The 21,043-nt window shown below is 41.5% G+C and overlaps 1 protein-coding gene across 1 annotated transcript in view; it reads left to right on the top strand.

The window, feature by feature from the left end:
* Window positions 1–21,043, top strand: part of LOC112113620 (dehydrogenase/reductase SDR family member on chromosome X) — a 227,248-nt gene that overhangs the window by 187,792 nt on the left and 18,413 nt on the right. The window contains exon 6 of the mRNA XM_024209969.2: window positions 5,303–5,510. Within this exon, the coding sequence (XP_024065737.1) occupies window positions 5,303–5,510 (208 nt within the window). The remainder of the gene's footprint in view (window positions 1–5,302; window positions 5,511–21,043) is intronic.

The following is a 21,043-nucleotide window of genomic DNA, read 5'->3' as shown; positions in this document are numbered from 1 at the left end:
GGGGCGGCCAAAAAGTCAGAGCCGGCCCTGAACGTATCACAGTAGTGAACACAAGAATACTTTAACTTCTGCATACCATTCTTTGGGGGGACAAAATCTAAAAATCTGATAGCACTGTCAGTGTTTAATAATGGTCTTTTAGATTCTTGACTAAGCAACAGTGATGTATTACAAGGTTAAAACATAAATCACTTAAGAAGTTCAGTCATTTTAATAGATCGTGCCTGCTTTAGCTATATAAACTGATTCTACCCTAGGCATGCATTGCAGTTGTGCATGTGGTCTTTCATTAAAAACCCCAGCATGTTACCCACATTGTGCAGCCGTCCCCAGGTTTTGATAGAGGACACAGCTATCTGGCTGTACTGCAGTTTGATTTTAGGGCACTGTGCCCTGTAGCCAATTAAACACACTGGGAATTGAAGGGGCATGATGAAAGTGGGAGAAGGCATCAGGGTTTTGACCTGTAAAACAATACAATGGTTAGGGTCAGAAAATCTGAACTTCCCGCACCAATGAGGTTAAATATAGCTATACTCACGTGCCTCTCTGAGGCTTTTGCTTAAGCAAGAGGGGGTGGGGAAGAAAGCCTTCAGGATCTTAGAAATGACATTGAGAGGACATTTAATGTGTTGTTCTAACTAGAACTGGGCAAAAAACTGATTTTTTGTTTCACTGGTAGTTCCAAAAAAAATTGGTTTGGGTTGAACAAAACATTTCATTCAACCTGAAATTAAACATTTTGCTTTGGGTACTTTTAATAAAACCAAAGGAAAGTAAGGGCTAGAGTCAGAAAACATAGCTGGAGGAGGAGGTGATGGTAGTGGTGGGTCGGTCTTAACATCTCCTGTTGAAGTTGTTCTACTTTGTATGAAATAATTAAATATTCCTTGAGCCAGAGAGAGTGTGACTATGACTGTATAGCCTTATGATTAGGACATTTACCTGGAGGGGTGTGTGGAGGGAAACCTGGGTTTGTAGAGAAACAATGACTTAACATGATGCTAGTGAGGCAGCGGTTGGAGATAGCCCCTTATGGATGATTTGTAAAACCAACTTCCTGATTATAATTGGAAATATTTTTTATTTCGCTGCAAATTTAGACCAAACCAAACAAATCTTTCGTTAATAACCCCAAACCTTTTGGCAACAAAATGGGGGGGGGAAATTGGGTTTCCATCTAAAAAACAAAACAAAATAGTTTTTCAATGAAAAGTCAAAAATTTCCATGGAAAACAGATTCTTTTTGTGACAAAATTGTTTAGTCAAAAACCACATTTTCTGTTAAAAACAGTTTAAACAGAAAATTGTCACCCAGATCTAATCCTGATCAGTTGTGGGTCACTGGAGATTCCAAAGCATTTTCATAAGAGTAACAGTTGTTCATTCTGGTGTTTTGACTCATTTGATTCTGTCTACCTTACTTTCCATTGTAGTTTCAATTGTGTAAATTATTCTTTCTTTCCACTACTATGTAGTATAGCTGATGCAGAATTCCCTCTAGAGAGGATTTCTGTTCACTGGTGGGAGAAATAATTACTGTGTATGTGTAACCCACACACCTCCTGAGTGTGGTGTTTTGTTCCCTCTAGTGACACCAAGACCACTTAGAGATTAATGAGTCTGCTCTACAGCCTTAGCTAAGAGACCTCTGGCTTTTGGCTCATGCAGTAGAGGTTCATGCACTAGGCTCCAGAGGTCCCAGGTTTGATCCCAATGAGCAGCATCTGTCAGCATTGCAGGTGCTCTGTAAAGCATTTTGAGATCCTTCTGGTTGAAGGATCTCAAAATTTGTTCAATTTTCTTGCACAATTTTATAAAAGATGCTACAGAGAGAACATAGAGACAGTGGAAAGTGCACAGAAGAGCAACTAGGGCGGTGAAAGGTTTACACTGAAATTGATAGGCTCGGAGGCTAAATTCAGGGAGTTAAATATATATTGTACTACCTGGATTATAAGGGATACAATTATGATACATGAGCACATATGAGGAGGGAGAGGAATTTCATTAGTTAGCAAAAGTAAGACAAGAAATAATGGAATTAATGGTAGTAATTGGGTTTTCAGGACCTGTGTCAAATATTTTATTAATGTTTAATTCAAGTCCTTTTAATTAAGATTATTTTTACCTCATTACCATTTGATCAGAGAAAACCAATCCAATGTGTTTTCATTACCTTTATTCAAGACCATAAACAACTACTAGGTAACTAACTTATTATATTTCTCTAAAGTTCTAAACACTATGAAATTTAGATTGAGGTTACAATGTAAATCAAGTTAGTAAATCAAGGAGTTAACAATAATACAAATTAAAATTGGTTAACTAAAAAGAAAACAATTTGAGACCAATAATTGTTCAGACAATTGCATGAGCACAGTCAGTAATCAAATTATAAAGTTAACATAATGACTGAATGGTGTACTTAGTCTTTTTGTCTCTGTGGAGTTGACTTAGCTGCTTATACTTTCCCTTGTGGAAATAATGTGTTACGGTTAGATTCCTTTTCATACCCAGAGTGACATCGAGTGATCTGCTTTGAACCTAGATTAATTGATGCCCAGTGGTAACTTGTACTATGGACTTGTATGCATCCGCTATAACTGGTCACATATACACACACACAAGCTACACCTAAAATGGCTAGGACAAGTCTTTCCTGGCAGGCATCCCTGCAGAGGTACTCATATCCTCTCAGAGACCAAAAAAAAAATAAAAAAATAAAAAAGTTACTTAGGGCAAGTCTACATTACAATTTTACATTGGTGCAACTGTTTAAAATGTCAACATATGTGTGAAGAATAAGGTGACATTTTGAGTACAGACTGTATTTTCAGAGATATGCAGACATTAGCAAATCTAAACTATAACTGCACTACTTTGACTAACTCAGTCACTTTTATTCCAGTGCAGTAACACTTAAAGTAGTTTTTATTCATTATTAAAAAGTCCTAGTCCACTCCTAGAGCCAGCTGATACCTTTATAATGGTTGAGCTACTTTATCTATTATGTTACAGCTCAGGCAATTGACTGATGTTCTGATACTTTATATGATCTTCTTTATTACTATCTCACAGCTATATACATGGTGGAACAGCTTGTTTAGCATAAATAGTGAACGCATATTTCAAGGGACCATTTCAAGTGGCCACTTCACCTTGAATGGTCCCTTGAAATATGTGTTAACTGCTTATGTTCCATCTTGTATTTAGCTGTAAAACTGTCAGTACATTTCCTAGACCTGAAGAGGAGCTCTGTGTACCTCAAAAGCTTGTCTCTTTCACCAACAGAAGTTGGTCCAATAAAAGATATTACCTCACCCACCTTGTCTCTCAAAGTTATACTGTCATTTTGTTTTTGTTGCTACTTGACTTTTTCTTTTAGACAAATATAGAAACAATTAAAGAAAATGAACTGGAGAGTTAATATTATCCTTCTTTAGTTCCTGCAGCTGGGATGCAAGTACGACCCTTTGCTTTCAGTTTTTATTTCTTTTCTTAAATTTCCCTGGAATTTATCGGTGCTTGTTAAATTATTTTTTAAGGGTGAAAAATCAGTAAAAAACAAAAATGAAGGGCAGCTGGCATGGGGGCAGGGGTGTCTGGAACTCCTGGGGGACAGGGGTGTGGGGGAGAGGGCAGGTAAGGTTACCCACCATGTGACAGTCAAGAAAGCCTTCTGCTTCCTGCAGCAGTCAGGTGGTCGTGGCTGCTGGGGCCTGGCTCCCTACCCTTCTTGCTCCTCCACTGGGCAGAGGAAGCAGACAGGAGCCATGCTGAAGGGCCAGCATCAGGAAGGGAGCAGAAGGCTGCACCCCATGAGTACTGATAGCTCTGTCAGAGAGAACCCTCTTCTCTCCCTGGCCCTGGGATCAGGAGAGTGTTCTGTCTGGCAAGGGGGCCCAATACTCATGGGGTGTAGTGTTCCACTCCATGCGGGCCCGTCGCTGCAGTGGTCAGGTGGTCTTGGGTGCCGGGACCTGGTTCCCTTCCTGCCTGTCTTCAAGAAATTCCCAGGACCTGCAAAAGCAAAAATTCAGGTGAAAACTGTAGAATCCAAATACTAGCTTTTCCAATAGCTGGAGATTTTTTCTGAGAGAAATTGGTAAACACCGAAAACAAAGGGACTTGGCTATTAGAGTAACCGTTGCTTCTGAAAGTACCTGATTGTTCACATTGCCAGCATCCAGGCACTGCTAACAGTTAGATAGTTCCAGTGGACTTATAGATCTGCATGACATGAAAATGCTTGCTAGAGGCCTATTCTTCTACCTCAAGGCTGACTAGTCAAGTGTACAGAACATTAAAAGCCAGGTATTACATGGGAAATTAAGAAAAAACAGAATTCTGAGAAACCATTACCATTCAGTCAGCACATACTCTTTTGTGCATAACAAAACACAGAAAATCTTTCTAGGCATTACCCTTGGCTCTGTGAAGCGCAGAGAGATTAAATGAAAGTTCTACAGTAATTACAGAAGCAGAGTTGTCATGGAAGTGATGTTGAAACCCCAATCTGGGGGAGTATTTTCAGTGACATACCTACTAATTTCCTTGATAGTAGCATTCTTCATTCAGACAAAATTAAAAAAAATGAAGTGAAACATGACTAATCAGCAACTACTAAGTAAGAAGGTTGACTTTGAGGAATTTGAAGACCAGAACTTCCAACATCTGAGTCACAGAACAGGCACATGGGTTCTTAACATAAATGTTTTGACATAGATTCTATCATTTTTATGTTTGCATTACATATGACGTTTGTAATGGGCTCCTCCAATGTTAAAGGTTTTATGACTTCTGTAGTGCAACTTTTAATTAGCTTGTCACCATGCTAACCATCACACTTTTGCCTGCTTATCCACCTGTTGTATCTTGTCATAATCCTAGACTGTGATCTGGGGCAACATAATGCAACCATTGTCAGGGCCCAATAGGTGCTGCAGTAGTATAAATAATAAATAAATAAATGATAATAGGAGGAATGAGACTGGGGCATTCTGTGGCCTGATATTTCAGCATTTCCAGGGGAAATGATACCTACCGTAAATTGTTTGCAGCACAGAGTCTGATGACATGTATGTTTATCTAAGATATTTTCCATAAAGCAGTCATTGAATCTAGTGAAATAGTCACCAGAACTACAACAAGCAATCTGCTTTCAAGTGATAAGGCTTTCCTGTGCCTACTTACTGTGTTGCTGTCTACTGCATAATTTAGCAAACTGGCAATGCATGTGATATCTGTGCTACAACATTTTTCTTCTGATTATTTTCCTGTCTCTCTCTTTTCTATGCAGATGTTCTTATTCACCCCATGGAGCCTATGCCCAAAGCAAACTTGCCCTTGTATTGTTTACCTATCGACTACAGCATCTCGTGACAGCAGATGGGAGCCATGTGACTGCTAATGTAGTAGACCCTGGAGTAGTGAACACCGAGCTCTATAAAAATGTCTGTTGGGCTACAAAAGTGGTGAAGTGGATGACAGCCTGGCTATTTTTCAAGGTACTTGATTATTTTAATGATTTTGGTGTCATGTTTTTGCATTGCTAGAGCTACAATCTGTGCAGGACTACAGAGACTTTCAAGATTATCATTATGTGGGGTTTTTTTTTATTATGGTAGTTTCAGTGCTGATAAAGTGCACAGACCAGATAAAGTCAGTCTCTGCCCCAGAGAACTTATTTAGATGATGGAGAAAGGACAAGACACAGAGTGAGATCAAGAGGAAAGCATCACCATCTCTTTATTTGTAGTTGCTCGTATGGATACTCCTGGGGGAATTCTGCACCAAAAAATTTAAAATTCTGCACACAATATTTTAAAATTCTGCATATTTTATTTGTCAAAATAACACAATATAATCACTCCAGTTTCAATTATTTTGATACTTGTTGACATGCCTGATAAATTATGTCAACAATACACACAACAACAAAAAAGATTCCCCCAGGAGTAGGGAGTTAAATAAACCCCTAAGACAACCCAGTTCCAGTTGGCGTTTGCTGGAGGGAGCTGCATGGGGGCCCCCAAAGCACAGACATCTGCACCACTCTCCCCCCAGAGCCCAGCCGCGCAGCACCCCCAGATCCCAGACACCCACACCCCAGTCCTCTTCCCCCCAGAGCCCAGCCGTGGGGCACCCCCTCTGGCCCACACACGTACACCTCCAGAGCTTTCAATCCCTCCAGCTTCTTTACTATCCCACCGTGGGGCATGGTGTGGTGCGGCCCTACCCATCTCTCACCCTTTGCCAGAGCTGGGTCTCCAAGGCCCTCTCCAGTCCCCAGGAGAATGAGGATCAAGCCAGGCAGCCGTAGTATGCAGCCTCTATCCCTGGTTGCTTCACTCACTGCGAGCTGGGCTCTGAAGAGTCCAGCAGCCCCAAGTGGCAGCCAGCAGCTCTGCAGCCCCAATTCTGCAGGGAAAACATGGAATTCTGCACAAATTCTGCATTGTGCAATGGTGCCGAATTCCCCCAGGAGTAATATGGGTTATTTGTACACACTCATTATAATTACACCCAAAGAAAAAAATAGATTAGTGTAAACTTGTGGAATCACTTGCTAACACGGAGGCCCAAATATGCAAAATGCTCTCATAAAGCACCTTCCACATTCTGAGAACAAGAGGCAAGCTCTAATGGCAGTGTGTGTTTTACTTGCTTATGTGATGTGTCCATCACACTGGACGGCACTATGCAACAACCATATGTTATGTACAGGAGAGTGGAAGGAGGAGAGAGCCAGGGCAAATGAAAAATAGTGGTGAAAAGTGGTCCAATCGCCAAATGATGTGGCTCTGTTTTGAATGCATGCTTCCAGTTCTATGTTGTATTCTAGGCATGCTCTATGTTGGAAAAGTTGCAGCTATGTGACTAAATTGATTTAAAATCGATCTAGTTACACTGGTGCAAACCCCTAATGAAGATGTATTTAAACCAGTTCAAACGTCACTTAAATCCTATCTTTATTAGGGGTTTGCACTGGTGTAACTACATCAATTTTAAATTGGTTTAATTACGCTGGTACAAATTTTCTAATATAAACAAAAGAGCTGTGAAGAGAGAATTTTCTGCTTGTGACTCATTCCACGGCTTTGCAGGTAGGATTGGGTTAAGTGAACTAAGCCTGATTCCAATGGAAAAGTTTGTTTTCCAAATTAAAATGCACCACTTTAGATGACCTAGGAACAGATCATCAGTCCCACAAAATAAAATAATTTAAAACTTTGATATGGAAATAGTGTTAGTTTTAATGTTTAATAAAGAGCCTGGAGTCTGAAGGAACTGCTGTAAAAACAGAATATAAACAAATAAAACCATGTTTTAGAAACACTTTATAGTGTGTTTTAAGTATAATGTTTATTTTTTCACTTGCATACTGCTAGCAAAAATTGTAAGGAGAACACTGGTATGGAATGCAACACACCATTCTAAAAGAAAGAGAATCTCATTTTGCTACATTTCATGTCTTGTCTGCCATTTCTTTTCAAAGTGCCAGACTCTAGTTTTGTTGTTTGTTTCCTTCCTACCTCACTTGCTAACATAAATTTTCTTTAGGGCGTTTAAGTACAGCTCAGCATTCCATGCACAGCCACAGCAAAAATTCTCTTTCTCAGAAAGGAAATAAAATATCTTATTGTTTGCAGCACTCAGTGCCGCTCAGCTTTATTGTTGTGTCAAGGGACTCATTTGGGTACTATACTGATGATATTTAGAAACTAAACAGGATGTCACTGAACACACATAAAGTCAGTTTGAATTTGTCGCAGAAGGGAATTGAGTACTTACAGCTGTAATAGTAATGCCTCCTACAGTCCCTCATCCCCTCTTATTTCTTATGAGATGCCAGTCTAAAAAAAAGCTGTTCCACCTTTTATTTAGCAGTGCACTCTGAGTTACCGGTAGTTTCCCAGACCTTAAGAAGAGTTCTGTGTAAGCTCAAAAGCTTCTCTCTTTCACCAACAGAAGTTGGTCCAATAAAAGATATTACCTCACCCCCCTTGTCCCTCTAATATCCTGAGACCAACACAGCTACAACTATACTACGTACATTGGGGGGGGGGGGGGAGCAAAGCTGTCTTGTATCAATGGATGAAGGAGAGATAGTGAGTTGCTTTGAAGTGCCATACTCAGAGTCTGAAATGAGAATCCAGCAATTGAGGGGTTGTTTTTTGAGTCAGAATGTACTTTGTTTGTAGCAATGCTGCACTTTTCCTCTAAAGCAGTGGGGGCGGAGGGAAGACAGAATAATAAAAGCTGTCTCTGAATTTTGTGTCTCCCCCTGACCCCATTAGCTGTCTGTACTGTACCTTATTTTACCTTCTCCTTTTTATTGCTTAATTTTTGACAACATGCTTTCTTATTTGGGGCCCAATTCTGCCACTCTTTCCCACATTGAATTGCTGCTTATTCCACATATGGTCCAATTCACTGCAGTGGAACTGTATGTACACCCATGCAGAGAGCCAAGACAAGGCCAACATACCACTTAAGCCTTTAAAATAAATGATATGTGATAGTCTTCTGCTTAGGGGTGAATTTCCCCCTAGAAAAGTACATGAGTAATGATGGCAGAACTGGCTCCGTTAGTTACACCTAATGAGAGTGGATATTATTTATTGCTTTGTGGGTTTTTTCTTCCCTCCCCCAGAATTTCATTTCTGAGTTGGTAAGTGTGAGTCTGATTTTTAGGGTTACATGGCAACAACACATTGAACATGGGGAGGTTTGTTATTAATATCGGGGTGTGCCTTTCATCCTAAAGGATCTCAAAGCACTTTGTAAACATATACAGGAATTCCTTCACCCTCTGTAACCTGACACTGATGGATATACACCTGGCCCAAATAGCTCCCAGACAGGAACTATGGAATGGTTTTGTCACCTCTTACATTCTCTCATTTTGTTTGTCGCCATTTTGTTTGATTCCATTTAAGGGCCCAGAAGGTCAAATAGAAAACATCCAGCTTATTGTGTTACTATCCTCACTAGCATTAAATCCATTTCCTTTACATCTATGAGCGCAAACTTCTGAAAAGACAAATATCTCCTGTGAGGTGCCAGACACACTCAGCTCATCACCTCTCAGGAGATCCTCAGCACTTCGCAACTACAGTCCCTGACCTGCCTAAAAGAGGTATTTATGTGCCTCATTTTAACTCTTAAACAGCCAAGTTTAAAAATATGCCACAGCACGTTCATTTAACTTTCTTTAACTATTGACAACTTAAGCTGCTTACAGCATATGAAATGTTTTCTTCTGATTACTGAATAAAGCTCAGAAAAAACCTCCCTAACATTATTAAAAATCACTCTCCAGCATACTGCAGTGATGCGCCCCAGTGTAAAAGCATGGATCAGTGAGTATTACCAGCTCTTTAATCTTATAAAAAATGCTAGACTAATGTCCACTCCCAAGTAGTGACTGAGGGGCTGAACTTGAGAAGTGCTGATCGTCTGCAGCTCTTATGTTTTCTGTCAAGGATGCCAGTCCCCACTGTAAAATTTCTTCTTTAAATACCCTATCTCCGTTATAGTTTATAGATTTTTTTTTTCCATGCAGGAGGTTTCAATACATGGTCATTACCCCTGTCACTCTGAGAGAAACCAAGTATTCCTTCTTTAAAATGTAAATTGATTTTCACCCTTATGACTTGCTAGTAGACAAAGGCTGATAGAACTCTCTCTAGAGTTCAATCAAATGTTATCCCTTAGGAATCCTTAATGGATAATGGACTTCAGTTTAAAGGAATACCACCCCAAACTGTAAAAGATAAGAAATTAATAGGACAATAATTGACTAGTTAACAGGACACTCATCAAACCCACAACTGAAATATGGTCAGTTCTGTGGTCAAACACAAGAACTTAAGGGAAGGATACTGGCTGAAACTCAAGCAGAGAAGGTGATGCATTTTGTCCTCTCCAGAACTGCCTCTTCCCCTTTAGAATTTGAAAGTTCTTTCTAAATCCAAATTCCCTAGTCTAATATAATAAAAACTCCTTACAGAAAGAAATACTCCACCACTGGATGGAATCACTGAGGAGTCTCCATAATATCCACTTTCAAAAACAGTTCCACTGCATGGGACTTCATTGTGCTATAGTGGAAGAAAGGAACTAATTTCATTGCTTTCTGCACAGCTGCAAGATTCCCAAAACTCTTTAGTGCATTTGGTTGGACTCAGATTCTTTGCCACTAGAACCCTAGCTGTCTTCACTAATGCTTTATCTGTCTCACACCATCTGTATATTCCAAGGTATCCTGTAAGGATGCAATTGAGGAAGAGGTTGTCCCTCTGTTGCTTGTCATTCATAGATTTTGTCCCATATAAATAAGAATTACTGGCTATTAAATCCAAGCAAAGAGGCTGAACATAAGCATTCATGACCTGTATCGATTTGGGATGTTAAGTGGAGTGTAGTCAGGCATAGGGACTGTAGCAGTCAGTCAAAGTGAACTACCCCATTTCTTGCAACACTTGAAATAAACTTAATCTTAGGGGTTTGTTTGTTTTCTGTTTTCTTCATTTGTTTGCGTTTCTAGATTATTGTAAAGAAATCTTACAAATGCTCAAGTGATGCTGGAAAACGAAATCCAAAAAATCTGGATTTATCTTTCATGCCAGCAGAATTTTTGCACAGGACTTAGTATCACATTTGCTATTCAGAATGAGGCACTTTTTCCTTTTGGCACTCTGAATGTAGCAAATGCATTTCAGCTTCCTGCTTGAGGTGTTAGAAGACAAGCACATCACCACATATTAACAGCAGCTGTACAGAATTAGAATAATTAAATTCTACAGCTGAAAGTAACAATACATCAGCATCAAAACCCACTCTCTCTGAGTGTCTGTCCCTACAAGATCATGACTCGTTTTACCCTGAAATATGGCCTAAGGAAACCCAGGATAAATCTACATTTTTTTGTGCAATGTAAAATGGCTTCTGGTTAAAAGTTTTGCAAGGATAAATGGATGAAAGTTATAAACAAGTGAGGAGTGTATTGACAAAGCTCTAGTCTTTTATAAAAGAAGATAGCTATTGTTAACTTCTGTGTGGTAAAGAATTAACTATCAAATTCATTTGATTTTCATCCATGCAAGTTTTTCAACATACCTGAAAAGATACAATTCCCGTAGAAATCAATGAAGTAATGCTCTTTGTAGTGCCTTAGTGGATGGGCAATAGATAAATAGTTGACAGGACATGGCATAAAGAACATTTAAAACATTACAGCAGGTGCCAAAGAATATTATCTCTTTGAAGAGAAGACACATGAAGTTCTTCTGATGGTGAAAACATTTCATATTCAGAATTATAGATGTTAAAGATGGGGAAAACTTACTAGATCATTTAGTCCACCCTCCTGCCAATGCAGGATTATTTTCAATCATACATTTTCTAGTGAGTCTTCAGTCTAGTTCCAATCAGTGGGGCTTCTGCCAGAGTTGATGATGAAAGTGGAACTACAGCTAATAGAACAAGATAATTTGGAATAGATCAAATATAGTTTCAACTCAGCAACGGGACTCAAAACGATCATTTAATGAAACTTCTGGGTCATAAGCATTTAGAAGAGACTACCCTAAACTTTCCTTTGTTTCTCTGAAGAAGGATTGTGTAGAAATGCTGTATTGGAAATTCCAATTCAAATACAGCGTTTTAGCAACATGGATAAAAGAACAGGGCTTGGGGTCAATCTGGATAAGATCTAGTCATAAACAAGGCTCTATGGAACAGAGTTTTAAAAACAAATAAGGAATATCCATAGCTATTACTAAATCTAAATGAGTGTCTATATAGCAAGTTAATTATATTTTTCCCTGAGGAATGCATCTCATCATGATTTCTCCTTCTGGTAGCAAGTGGTTCAAAAAATGAAGTATTAGCTTCTAACCCAAAGGTGGGCAAACAATGGCCCGCGGGACCGTCCTGCCTGCCCCTGAGCTCCCGGCCAGGGAGGCTAGCCCCCAGCCCCTCCCGCACTGTCCTTCCTCCCCCGCAGCCTCAGCTCGCTCTGCCACCGGCTCTCTGGCCCACCGCTCCTGCCGGGCAGCATGGCGGCATAGCTGGCTCCGACCGCTCTGAGCAGCATGGTAAGGGGGCGGGGAGGGGGGGTTGGATAAGGGGCAGAAGGTCCCAGGGGACAGACAGGGGATGGGGAGCAGGGGTGGTGGATAGGGGGTGTGGTCCCGGGGAGCAGTTAGGGGTAGGGGTGTGGATAGGGGTCAGGGCAGTCAGGGACAGGGAGCAGGGGGATTGGATAGGCATGGGAATCCTGGGGGGAGGCTGTTGGAGGCGGGGCTGTGGATAGGGGTCGGGTCAGTCAGGGGACAGGGAGCAGAGGGGGTTGCATGGAGGTGGGGGTCCCGCGGGGTGGGGGTCCCAGGAGGGGGCGGTCAGGGGACAAGGACCGGGGGGGGTTGGATGGGTCGGTGGTTCTGAGGGGGCAGTCAGGGAGCGAGAAGTGGGAGGGGGTGGATGGGGGCAGTGACCAGGCTGTTTGGGGAGGCACAGCCTTCCCTACCTGGCCCTCCATACAGTTTCGCAACGCCGATGTGGCCCTTGGGCCAAAAAGTTTGCCCACTCCTCTTCTAACCACCTCTTTGTGTGTGTCTGTACACAGAGTGCCCTTCTCTGGGTCATTCTGTGAAATAGAGGATTTCCAGTTGCTATTGTGTTACTTCCTCTCTCCATTCTCCAGATAGCAAGTGTTATCTTTTCTGTATTATGTCTGGTCTCCACTAAGTAGCCCCCAAAACAAAATGCAAGGCTATCCCTGACTCCAAGCCTCCTCCAGGATAGTGCTTCTGCTCCACTACCAGGACAGCTTAATTTTTAGAGATCTGTGACCAGGGCCGGCTCCAGCATTTCTGCCACCCCAAGCAAAAAAAAAAAAAAGCCGCGATTGCAATTGCGACCGGCGGCGGCAATTGGGGGGGGGGAAGCCGCGATCGGCGGCGGCAGTTCGGCGGCAGGTCCTTCGCTCCTAGAGGGAGTGAGGGACCTGCCGCCCCCGAATTGCTGCACGTGCCACCCCTCTCCCTTGGCTGCCCCAAGCACCTGCTTGTTAAGCTGGTGCCTGGAGCCGGCCCTGTCTGTGACATTATTCTTCAACAATTAACAATGCAATAGGTGTTGTGGCAACAATACTATAATTATATGTTCTCATAGTTGTGTGTGTCTAATGCTTTGCAATGCAATGTGCTCTACCATCTTTTTCAGGCAAGTTTCATTTCATTAAGACATTATTAGAATGCTGTCCCAGTGGCCTAGTAGCAGTATTCATATGTTTATTTTTATTTAAAATGTTATAAAAAGACACCTAGGACCTTGCATATGTGCCCTAACATCTTGAGTTAATTATACAATGCAATAAAATCCCAGCAATATTAAAATAATCATTCCAACAGGAACTCAACATCATTCTGATGGGATACTACATATGCAGTACTACATACTCCAAAGCAGGAGTTTCCAAGTTTCCTAGTCTAACTAAGGCAGGGAAGCTGCAGATAGTGCTGGCCTCCAGCTCCGGGGTAATAGAAGGTGTTTTACATTTTAATCCACTGGCCACAGGGCACAGAGTGGTTGCTACTAGGCCAGAGAGTGGTTGCTACCAAGCTCTCCCATTAGGACAGCTGCCAGGACACCACCTGTGGAGAGGGAGAGCGAGCCACCCAGTATTCCCTCTAATTGAAACATCCAGCAGCAGAGAAGAGAGAGAGAATCAGTGAGCCTTCACTCCACCCCATCAGGAGGCACAACTGTGAGGTAGGGGGAAAAGCCATTGGCCTCTCGCTAAAAAATCCTGTCATGCTACCCTGAGTGGAGGAGCAGTTATGGGACAACATCATCAAAAGTAGGGAAGATGCAGAGGAATAGTTTGGATGGGGTGTGTGCAGATAGAAACTACATGAAGGTGTGGTGCGATATACAGGTTTGCTGAGACAAGGTAGGTGAGGTAATACCTTTTATTGGGCCAACTTCTGTTGGTGAGAGAGACAAGCCTGTCAGCTTACATAGAGCTACAGGTTTGCTAGCATTCGTTTGGGCACGACTTGCATAACTCACTACATTGCCACTTACAAATAGTGCAGCCATGCCAAATTGATGCTGATAAAACTTATTCCATCCGCTTGTGCCGCTTATTTGACAGAAAAAATATTTTGGAATGTTTTGGAGAGTTATTGGCACTGTTTCCCACCTCCCGCCCCCAATCTCTGTGCCTGTAAAGCTAGGTGCCTTAGTTACCATGAATCCAAGTGTACAGGGCTCAAAGCATGACAGAAAAAACTCTATATGTAATCTAAAACAGCATTTCCATAGATAAACAGACAAAACAGAATCTTTATTTCAGGCCTTCAAGGAGGAGCAGCAATTGCTGGGTCCCACTGGAAAGTGGAGAAATCCCCTTTTCCAGTGGTTCCAAGTTTCCATGTCTGGTCCTACAGCGCTGGACATTAATACTATCACTTTTGTTTAAATAGAAATATTGGTACAGGACTGAATCTAGTCCATTCTGGGCATGAGGCAGGTGTAATTCAGGGTGGGGCGGGGGTAACTTCCTCACTTGCAGAGGAAGGAGTAAACATTTAAATCTAGATAATACTTAGTCCTGCCATGAGTGCAGGAGACTGGACTAGATGACCTCTCGAGGTCCCTTCCAGTTCTATGGTTCTATGATTTCCAGGCCAAATTGTTGTTGTTTGTTTTTTAAATAGTGGCTTTTTTGAAGCTCTCTTGGAGCTTGGAATGTCAGATTCCGCTACCCTTGGACTTAATTTGTAGGTTGCTGCAGGTGAGGCAATCAAAGGTGAATATAAATAAATTGATCACAAGACTCGCAATTTATTGCATGGATATTTCCTCCACCTGTGTGGTGGGTGGGTATGTACACTCCCTGTATGGATTCGGAATACTAAATGTATAAAGAGGAGGAGCTATTACACTGGTCACCCTTGAAAACTTATGCATATACTATTCAGTGAATACTTACATATAACAAATACACTTGTAAAAATTAGGATCAGTTTGCACGTGATATGTGAACAGAAAAAAAGGCTAAATTCACCAGAGGTTATTTGACCAGCTTTCCCTGGAGTAAATATAATAGAAATTACTTGCACAGAAGATTTATTGCTAGCCCCAAGAAAAAGCATTTACATTGTGAGCATGTGAAAACAAAAAGGGCTACTAAAGAATTGAAAGATCAAATAGGTGGCTGAGTTAAATATATTGTAAGACATGACAAATAATAAGCCACGTTCTGTTCTCAGTTAAACTCACTGAAGCTCACAGAGTTTCACTGGTGTAACTGAGTACAAAAGCTGGCCCAATATCTCTAGCTGTGTGTGCCAAGAGTACCATAATCCTGGGCATCCATAGTTACAAGTAGTCAATACACATATTGGCAGGTGAGTGTTAGCTTGTCAGTTTATACAGGCGGGTCTCATCTTACGCTGGGGTTACGTTCCGCTGTCAGCGCGTAAAGCGAAAATCGCGTATAGTCAAAATTACATTGAGTGTAATGGCGGGCGGAATCGCCCGCACTACAGATACAGTATTTAAATTGTTATTTTTTTTTGCCGACCGCGCAAAGCTGAATTCGCGCATGTTAAATGTGCGTAAGATGAGACTCGCCTGTATGCATTATTACACTGTTTAAATATTTCCTTCAAGATATACCAAGTCTGTAAGTCTTCACAGAGCACATAGTTACATTTGGCAGTCCCGGTTTTAGTGTTGGAAAGTGTAAGCTCACAAATGAGCTGCATGACCATGTTCGAGCTGTGCGGGAGGAAATGCAGGTCACCAATGACAGAGGATTTGCATGAGTCCCAAACAACATGCAATAAAACACAATGTGCTTGCACAGCTTCCCAGGGATGGAATTTGCAATTGTGCTGGTTATGGCTCTTTCAGCCTAAGCTAGTTCTTTGTCACTGGATGAGATGGAGATGTCTCTCCCAGTCCAGTGTTCAGACATGCTTTTAAAAATTACGAGTTGCCCAAAACGTTTGGAATAGTTTTGGTTTGCTGTCTTGACTATGGAGCTTGCAACCTTTGACCTAGAATCCTTTCTTCATTTTACTAATGGTTTAGTCAGGGTTGATGCATATGTTTTGAGAAATGATATTATTCTGATTCTAATGTAACCTTATTCAGTATCTTTGTCTGCTCAGCTTTTAGGAAGCATTGCTTTCCCAAATAGCTCTGTGATATTACTTGCAGCATATTGTGTTCAGATGATTAAAGGCAGAGAGAGAGAGAGACTCTCATTTTTGGAATTTAATCTGTTGAAAATAAGATGACCCATTCAAAGTAAGTTTTAAAGAGAAGCTTTGCTCTGAAGAGTGGCTGCAAAGATGGCATTGTGGGATGCCATGTTTATTGTGCATATCCAATGTATTCACTTTACAAACATGCCAGACCTGTAAACTCAGCCTGCATTCTGAGACAAACTGGATATTATCTTCTCACACATTAGCTTTCAGAACCTGTAGTCCTGTTAATAAACTACAGCCTATATGCAGCCCCATTGTCTTCAGATGATGTCTTCCATGGGTACTTCAGTGGTTCTGCATAGGTGTAACTGAAGACAATTTTGGACTTATCTACACAGGGAAATTGATCAGCATAGCTATAGCAAAATAAGCTATTGCGCTCTATCCATGCCAGAATAGCTCCCAACATGGATGCTCTATTCTGGTATAAAAGTGACTTTTATTTGGGAGTAGAGTGTTCACACCAGGAGTTGTTGTTTTGCTATAGCTATGCCAGTTAACTTCCCCATGTAGACAAGTCCATAGTAAAGTAAACAATCAGGCTGATGATGCACAAAACAGAATATAATTTAGCTCACACTCATCTTTCTTTTGGCTCTTGTAGAAGCAGAGCTTACCCAGTCTGGCTCTGGGTCTTGCCATAGCCTTAGTTTCTCTAGTAAAGAAAACTTTGCACTGTGGGTGTTTTCTCAGTAACTCTCCCCTTCTGGGAGTCTGGTTTATTAGCGTAAAGTTCAAAATAACACACAACTTTCACCAAACCTTCCTAACTGGCTCCTGCTCTCTACAGACTTGTACTTCCCAGGCTGTCCCCTGGGAACTAACTTGTATGTCTCTGTGTAGTGCAGGGATCGGCAACCTTTGGCATGTGGCACGTCAGGGAAATCCGCTGGCGGGACGGGAGCTGCGATTGGCCGAACCTGCGGATGCTGCAGGTAAACAAACCGTCCTGGCCCGCCAGCGGATTTCCCTGATGGGCCGCGTGCCAAAGGTTGCCGATCCCTGGTGTAATGCATTATGTGACCCTTTTATGCATCTGTTCTACCCTGGCACCAGTGCAGCTGAGCCGCAACCCCCTTAAAGGGGTATTTTTGCCACTGTTGATGCTGAAAGTAGATCTGGTAAGTCGGAAGGTGGCAGTTTCCTAATCACTTTTCTGAATAATTTTCACTGTAAATGCTGTTGCAACCATACATTCAATCCTCAATCAGTTTTCATTCAGGCCGAGCCTCTTTTTCAGCTACTGTAAAGGCCTACATACCGTAAATGTATACATCTCCCAGTGCTTTGGCCGTGGAACCTCTTTCTGAAAGGTCTGCACTGCATTAGGTCAAACATGGACTGCTGAATGGGTCATAGATTTCCAGCTTTTTAAAAAGTAATAGAATATAAAATGTGTTTATGGCAAGGTGTTTAGATTTGTCATCTCTGGGTCACTAAATATACTTTAAGAAGAGGATCTAAAGGAGATACGGTACTGTCAGTGCTCCCACACTGTATTAGTATGTGTGATGATGTAGCTGTGGTTTTCTGCTTATGCTCATACTCTCAACACTGAAATGAAAGGCATCTGAAGCGTCAGAATTTAGAGGCTGGGATAAAGCAGGATTGTGCCAGTGCTACAGTGGTTGCCATAAAGAGCCAGCATTTACCAATGCAATCCTGTGCAAGTTACTGTACTTCCTATTCTAAGAACCATTCTGTGATAGCTGTCGGCAAAGGCTGACTTTTTAACAGTGTCTACTGCCAGCATATATCATAAATGGGGGAATCAACAAGCACAAAGGTGTTTATTGACATGTCATAAACCAAAATAAATAGGGGTAAGTTTTGTTTTCTTCTCTCATGCTGGGAATCCGTCCCTTTATGCTCACATTATTTCTCTGCCATTCTTTCATTGCCTTTTTGACCAATAATGGGGGGAGGGTGCATATAGTAAGACCCCAAGTAAATATTTAGGCACCTAAATAAGTACCCTGATTTTCAAACCAATCAGCTCCTCCTTTTGAAAACCTCAGCCAAATGTCCTGCTTATTGGCCTATCTCATCTCTCTCTGTTGTGCTTTTCGGAATAATAGTTCTTCCCGTGGGCAATTGACAAGAAGAGCTGGTTCCCACAGTGCTGATATAGAACCATAGTGGAAAGTATTGGGCTATGTGAATAGAGCTCTAAGTTGAGCAGCTTTCAACCAAAGCAGGAACTTTTATTGTTCATTTTCAGGTGTAATGAAAGCTGTGGACGTCACATAGAACAAATTTGTCTAGGTAAAATGGAATGTGTGGCAGCGGAAGGTACTTTTGCCTTTTTCACTTCCTATTTGGATTACCATAATGTGCTCCTGGAGATTGGGCAGTCCTTGGAGGTTCCTTAGAAACTTCAGATAGCGCATCATTCAGATGCCAGGCTGTGTGGAGGGGTTGATTGCAGGTTGATTGAAATACATTAGTGCTCCCATAGGCTGCCCTGGTTTCCTGTTCATTATCAGGTGTAGGTCAAGTGCTGATCTTGATCTTTGAAGACTTATGTGGTTTGATTTGTGGCTCCCTTAAAGACTGTAGCTCTTCTGGTATGCTGCTGTGACACTTGAGGTCAGCGGATGAAGTCTGGCTAACCGTCGCTAGAGTGGACTGCCTGAGGGCTAAAGGGAGGTGTTTGCCCAGTATCCTTAACTCTGGAATCACTTCTCTCAGTGGCCTCAATAAGCCTGAATTTGTTAACCTCCAGAGCACTGAGCAAATGCCATCATTATGTTCAGGCTTTTGTATGAGAGGCTGGGAGAGGTATTTTTATGTTCTTGTTTTAGTACAGTGAGTCTGCTTCATTTGAACTGATGCTTGTAACACTAAATCTTGTGTAGTTTTTATATACACATGGAGAATTGGTAATGGGCACATTTAAAAAATTGAAAAAGAAATGTGCTGCTTCAGTGGTTTCTAGTGTGTTTTTTAAAAACATGATACTGTAATTTAAAGAGTGCAGGGTGAGTTTATAGCCTCTAGTGTGCTCTTGGACTCCAAGTTATAGGCCTGTGGTAAACCACTGACCACTGAGCCCTTATGACAGGTAAGATGTGTTAACAGTCCACAGAATTACTGAGCAATATGTTTGCCTTCTGATGTGAATCTATGTCTAGATTTAAAAATGATAAATCCTTTGGATTATATTGAAAATTTGAACTGTCAAGAAATAAATGGTGCACTACACTGAAACATAGGTCTCTTAAGCTGCCCTACATTTAGATGCAATTCACTAATCCCTCATGCACTTTTCATTGCTGTTGGCAGCATGAAGGGTTTCTCTTATATTTGTGATGGAAACATCTGCTTACGAATCATGTCACTGAGATACGCATCTTCCTTATTGGTTCTCCAAGGTATTAGGTAAATAGGCACTGTTCCTCTGGCAAACATCACTGCATTGCAGACTAATTTGCACCAGGAAATTTTTGTTCATGTACATTTCTCTGCTGCGAAAAAAAATCCCTTATTTTCACATATGGTAGCCACAAGATATCGCAGTGGAATACATGTAGCTCTAGTTCTCTATTTGCCTTACTCACGGTATCAGCTTGTATCTCTGGTTGATGGTGAATATGTATTAACAGAGCTTTGCAGGCATTTTATTACAACAATTATACAATGCCATTATCATGGAATAAAATAGGAATCTAAAACTCAGCAGGCTAAGGCACTCTGCGTGTTTTGGTGGTCCCTCTCAATTATAGATAGATTCTAGGTAGTTTTCATGTTCAAGTATTACTGTTATATTCTGTTGTTTTCCATATACTACATTGTGTCCATGAATTGAGTCATTTATATTTTTTTACCATATGCTAAACAGGAATGTGACCTGTCATTCTAATGTGGCGAATCATAGAATATTAGGGTTGGACGAGACCTCAGGAGGTCATCTAGGCCAATCCTCTGCTCAAAGCAGGACCAACACCAACTAAATCATCCCAGCCAGGGCTTTGTCAAGCTAGGCCTTAAAAACCTCTAAGGATGGAGATTCCACCACCTCCCTAGGTAACCCATTCCAGTGCTTCACCACCCTCCTAGTGAAATAGTGTTTCCTAATATCCAACCTAGACCTCCCCCACTGCAACTTGAGACCATTGATTCTCATTCTGTCATCTGCCACCCCTAAGAACAGCCTAGCTCCATCCTCTTTGGAACCCCCCTTCAGGTAGTTGAAGGCTGCTATCAAATCCCCCCTCACTCTTCTCTTCTGCAGACTAAATAACTCCAGTTCCCTCAGCCTCTCCTCGTAAGTCATGTGCCCCAGCCCCCTAATCATTTTCGTTGCTCTCCGCTGGACTCTCCAATTTGTTCACATCCCTTCTATAGTGGGGGAACCAAAACTGGACGCAGTACTCCAGGTGTGGCCTCACCAGTGCCAAATAGAGGGGAATAATCACTTCCCTCGATCTGCTGGCAATGCTCCTACTAATACAGCCCAATATGCTGTTGGCCTTTTTGGCAACAAGGGCACACTGCTGACTCATATCCAGCTTCTCATCCACTGTAATCCCCAGTGTATATTAAATTTAAGTCACCTACAAAACTAAAGAATATTCCAGTATAAACTTAGTTACTGCACTGAAGACAAAGCCTTGAGAATGCTGGCAGCTTACACAATCCTTTAACTTCCACATACTATTTGTCATTGTCAGTGCAAATCATGGAGCAGAAACCTTGCAATTATCCTCCAGTTAATGTACTTTCAAATCAAAAGAAAGGGCAAA

Source organism: Terrapene carolina, unplaced genomic scaffold (genome assembly GCF_002925995.2).
Source record: "Terrapene carolina triunguis isolate 2854851 unplaced genomic scaffold, T_m_triunguis-2.0 Scaffold23, whole genome shotgun sequence".
NCBI classification, from domain to species: Eukaryota; Metazoa; Chordata; order Testudines; family Emydidae; genus Terrapene; species Terrapene triunguis.
The sequence above is the reverse complement of the archived record's forward strand: the minus strand, read 5'-3'. Positions and strand labels throughout refer to the sequence as shown.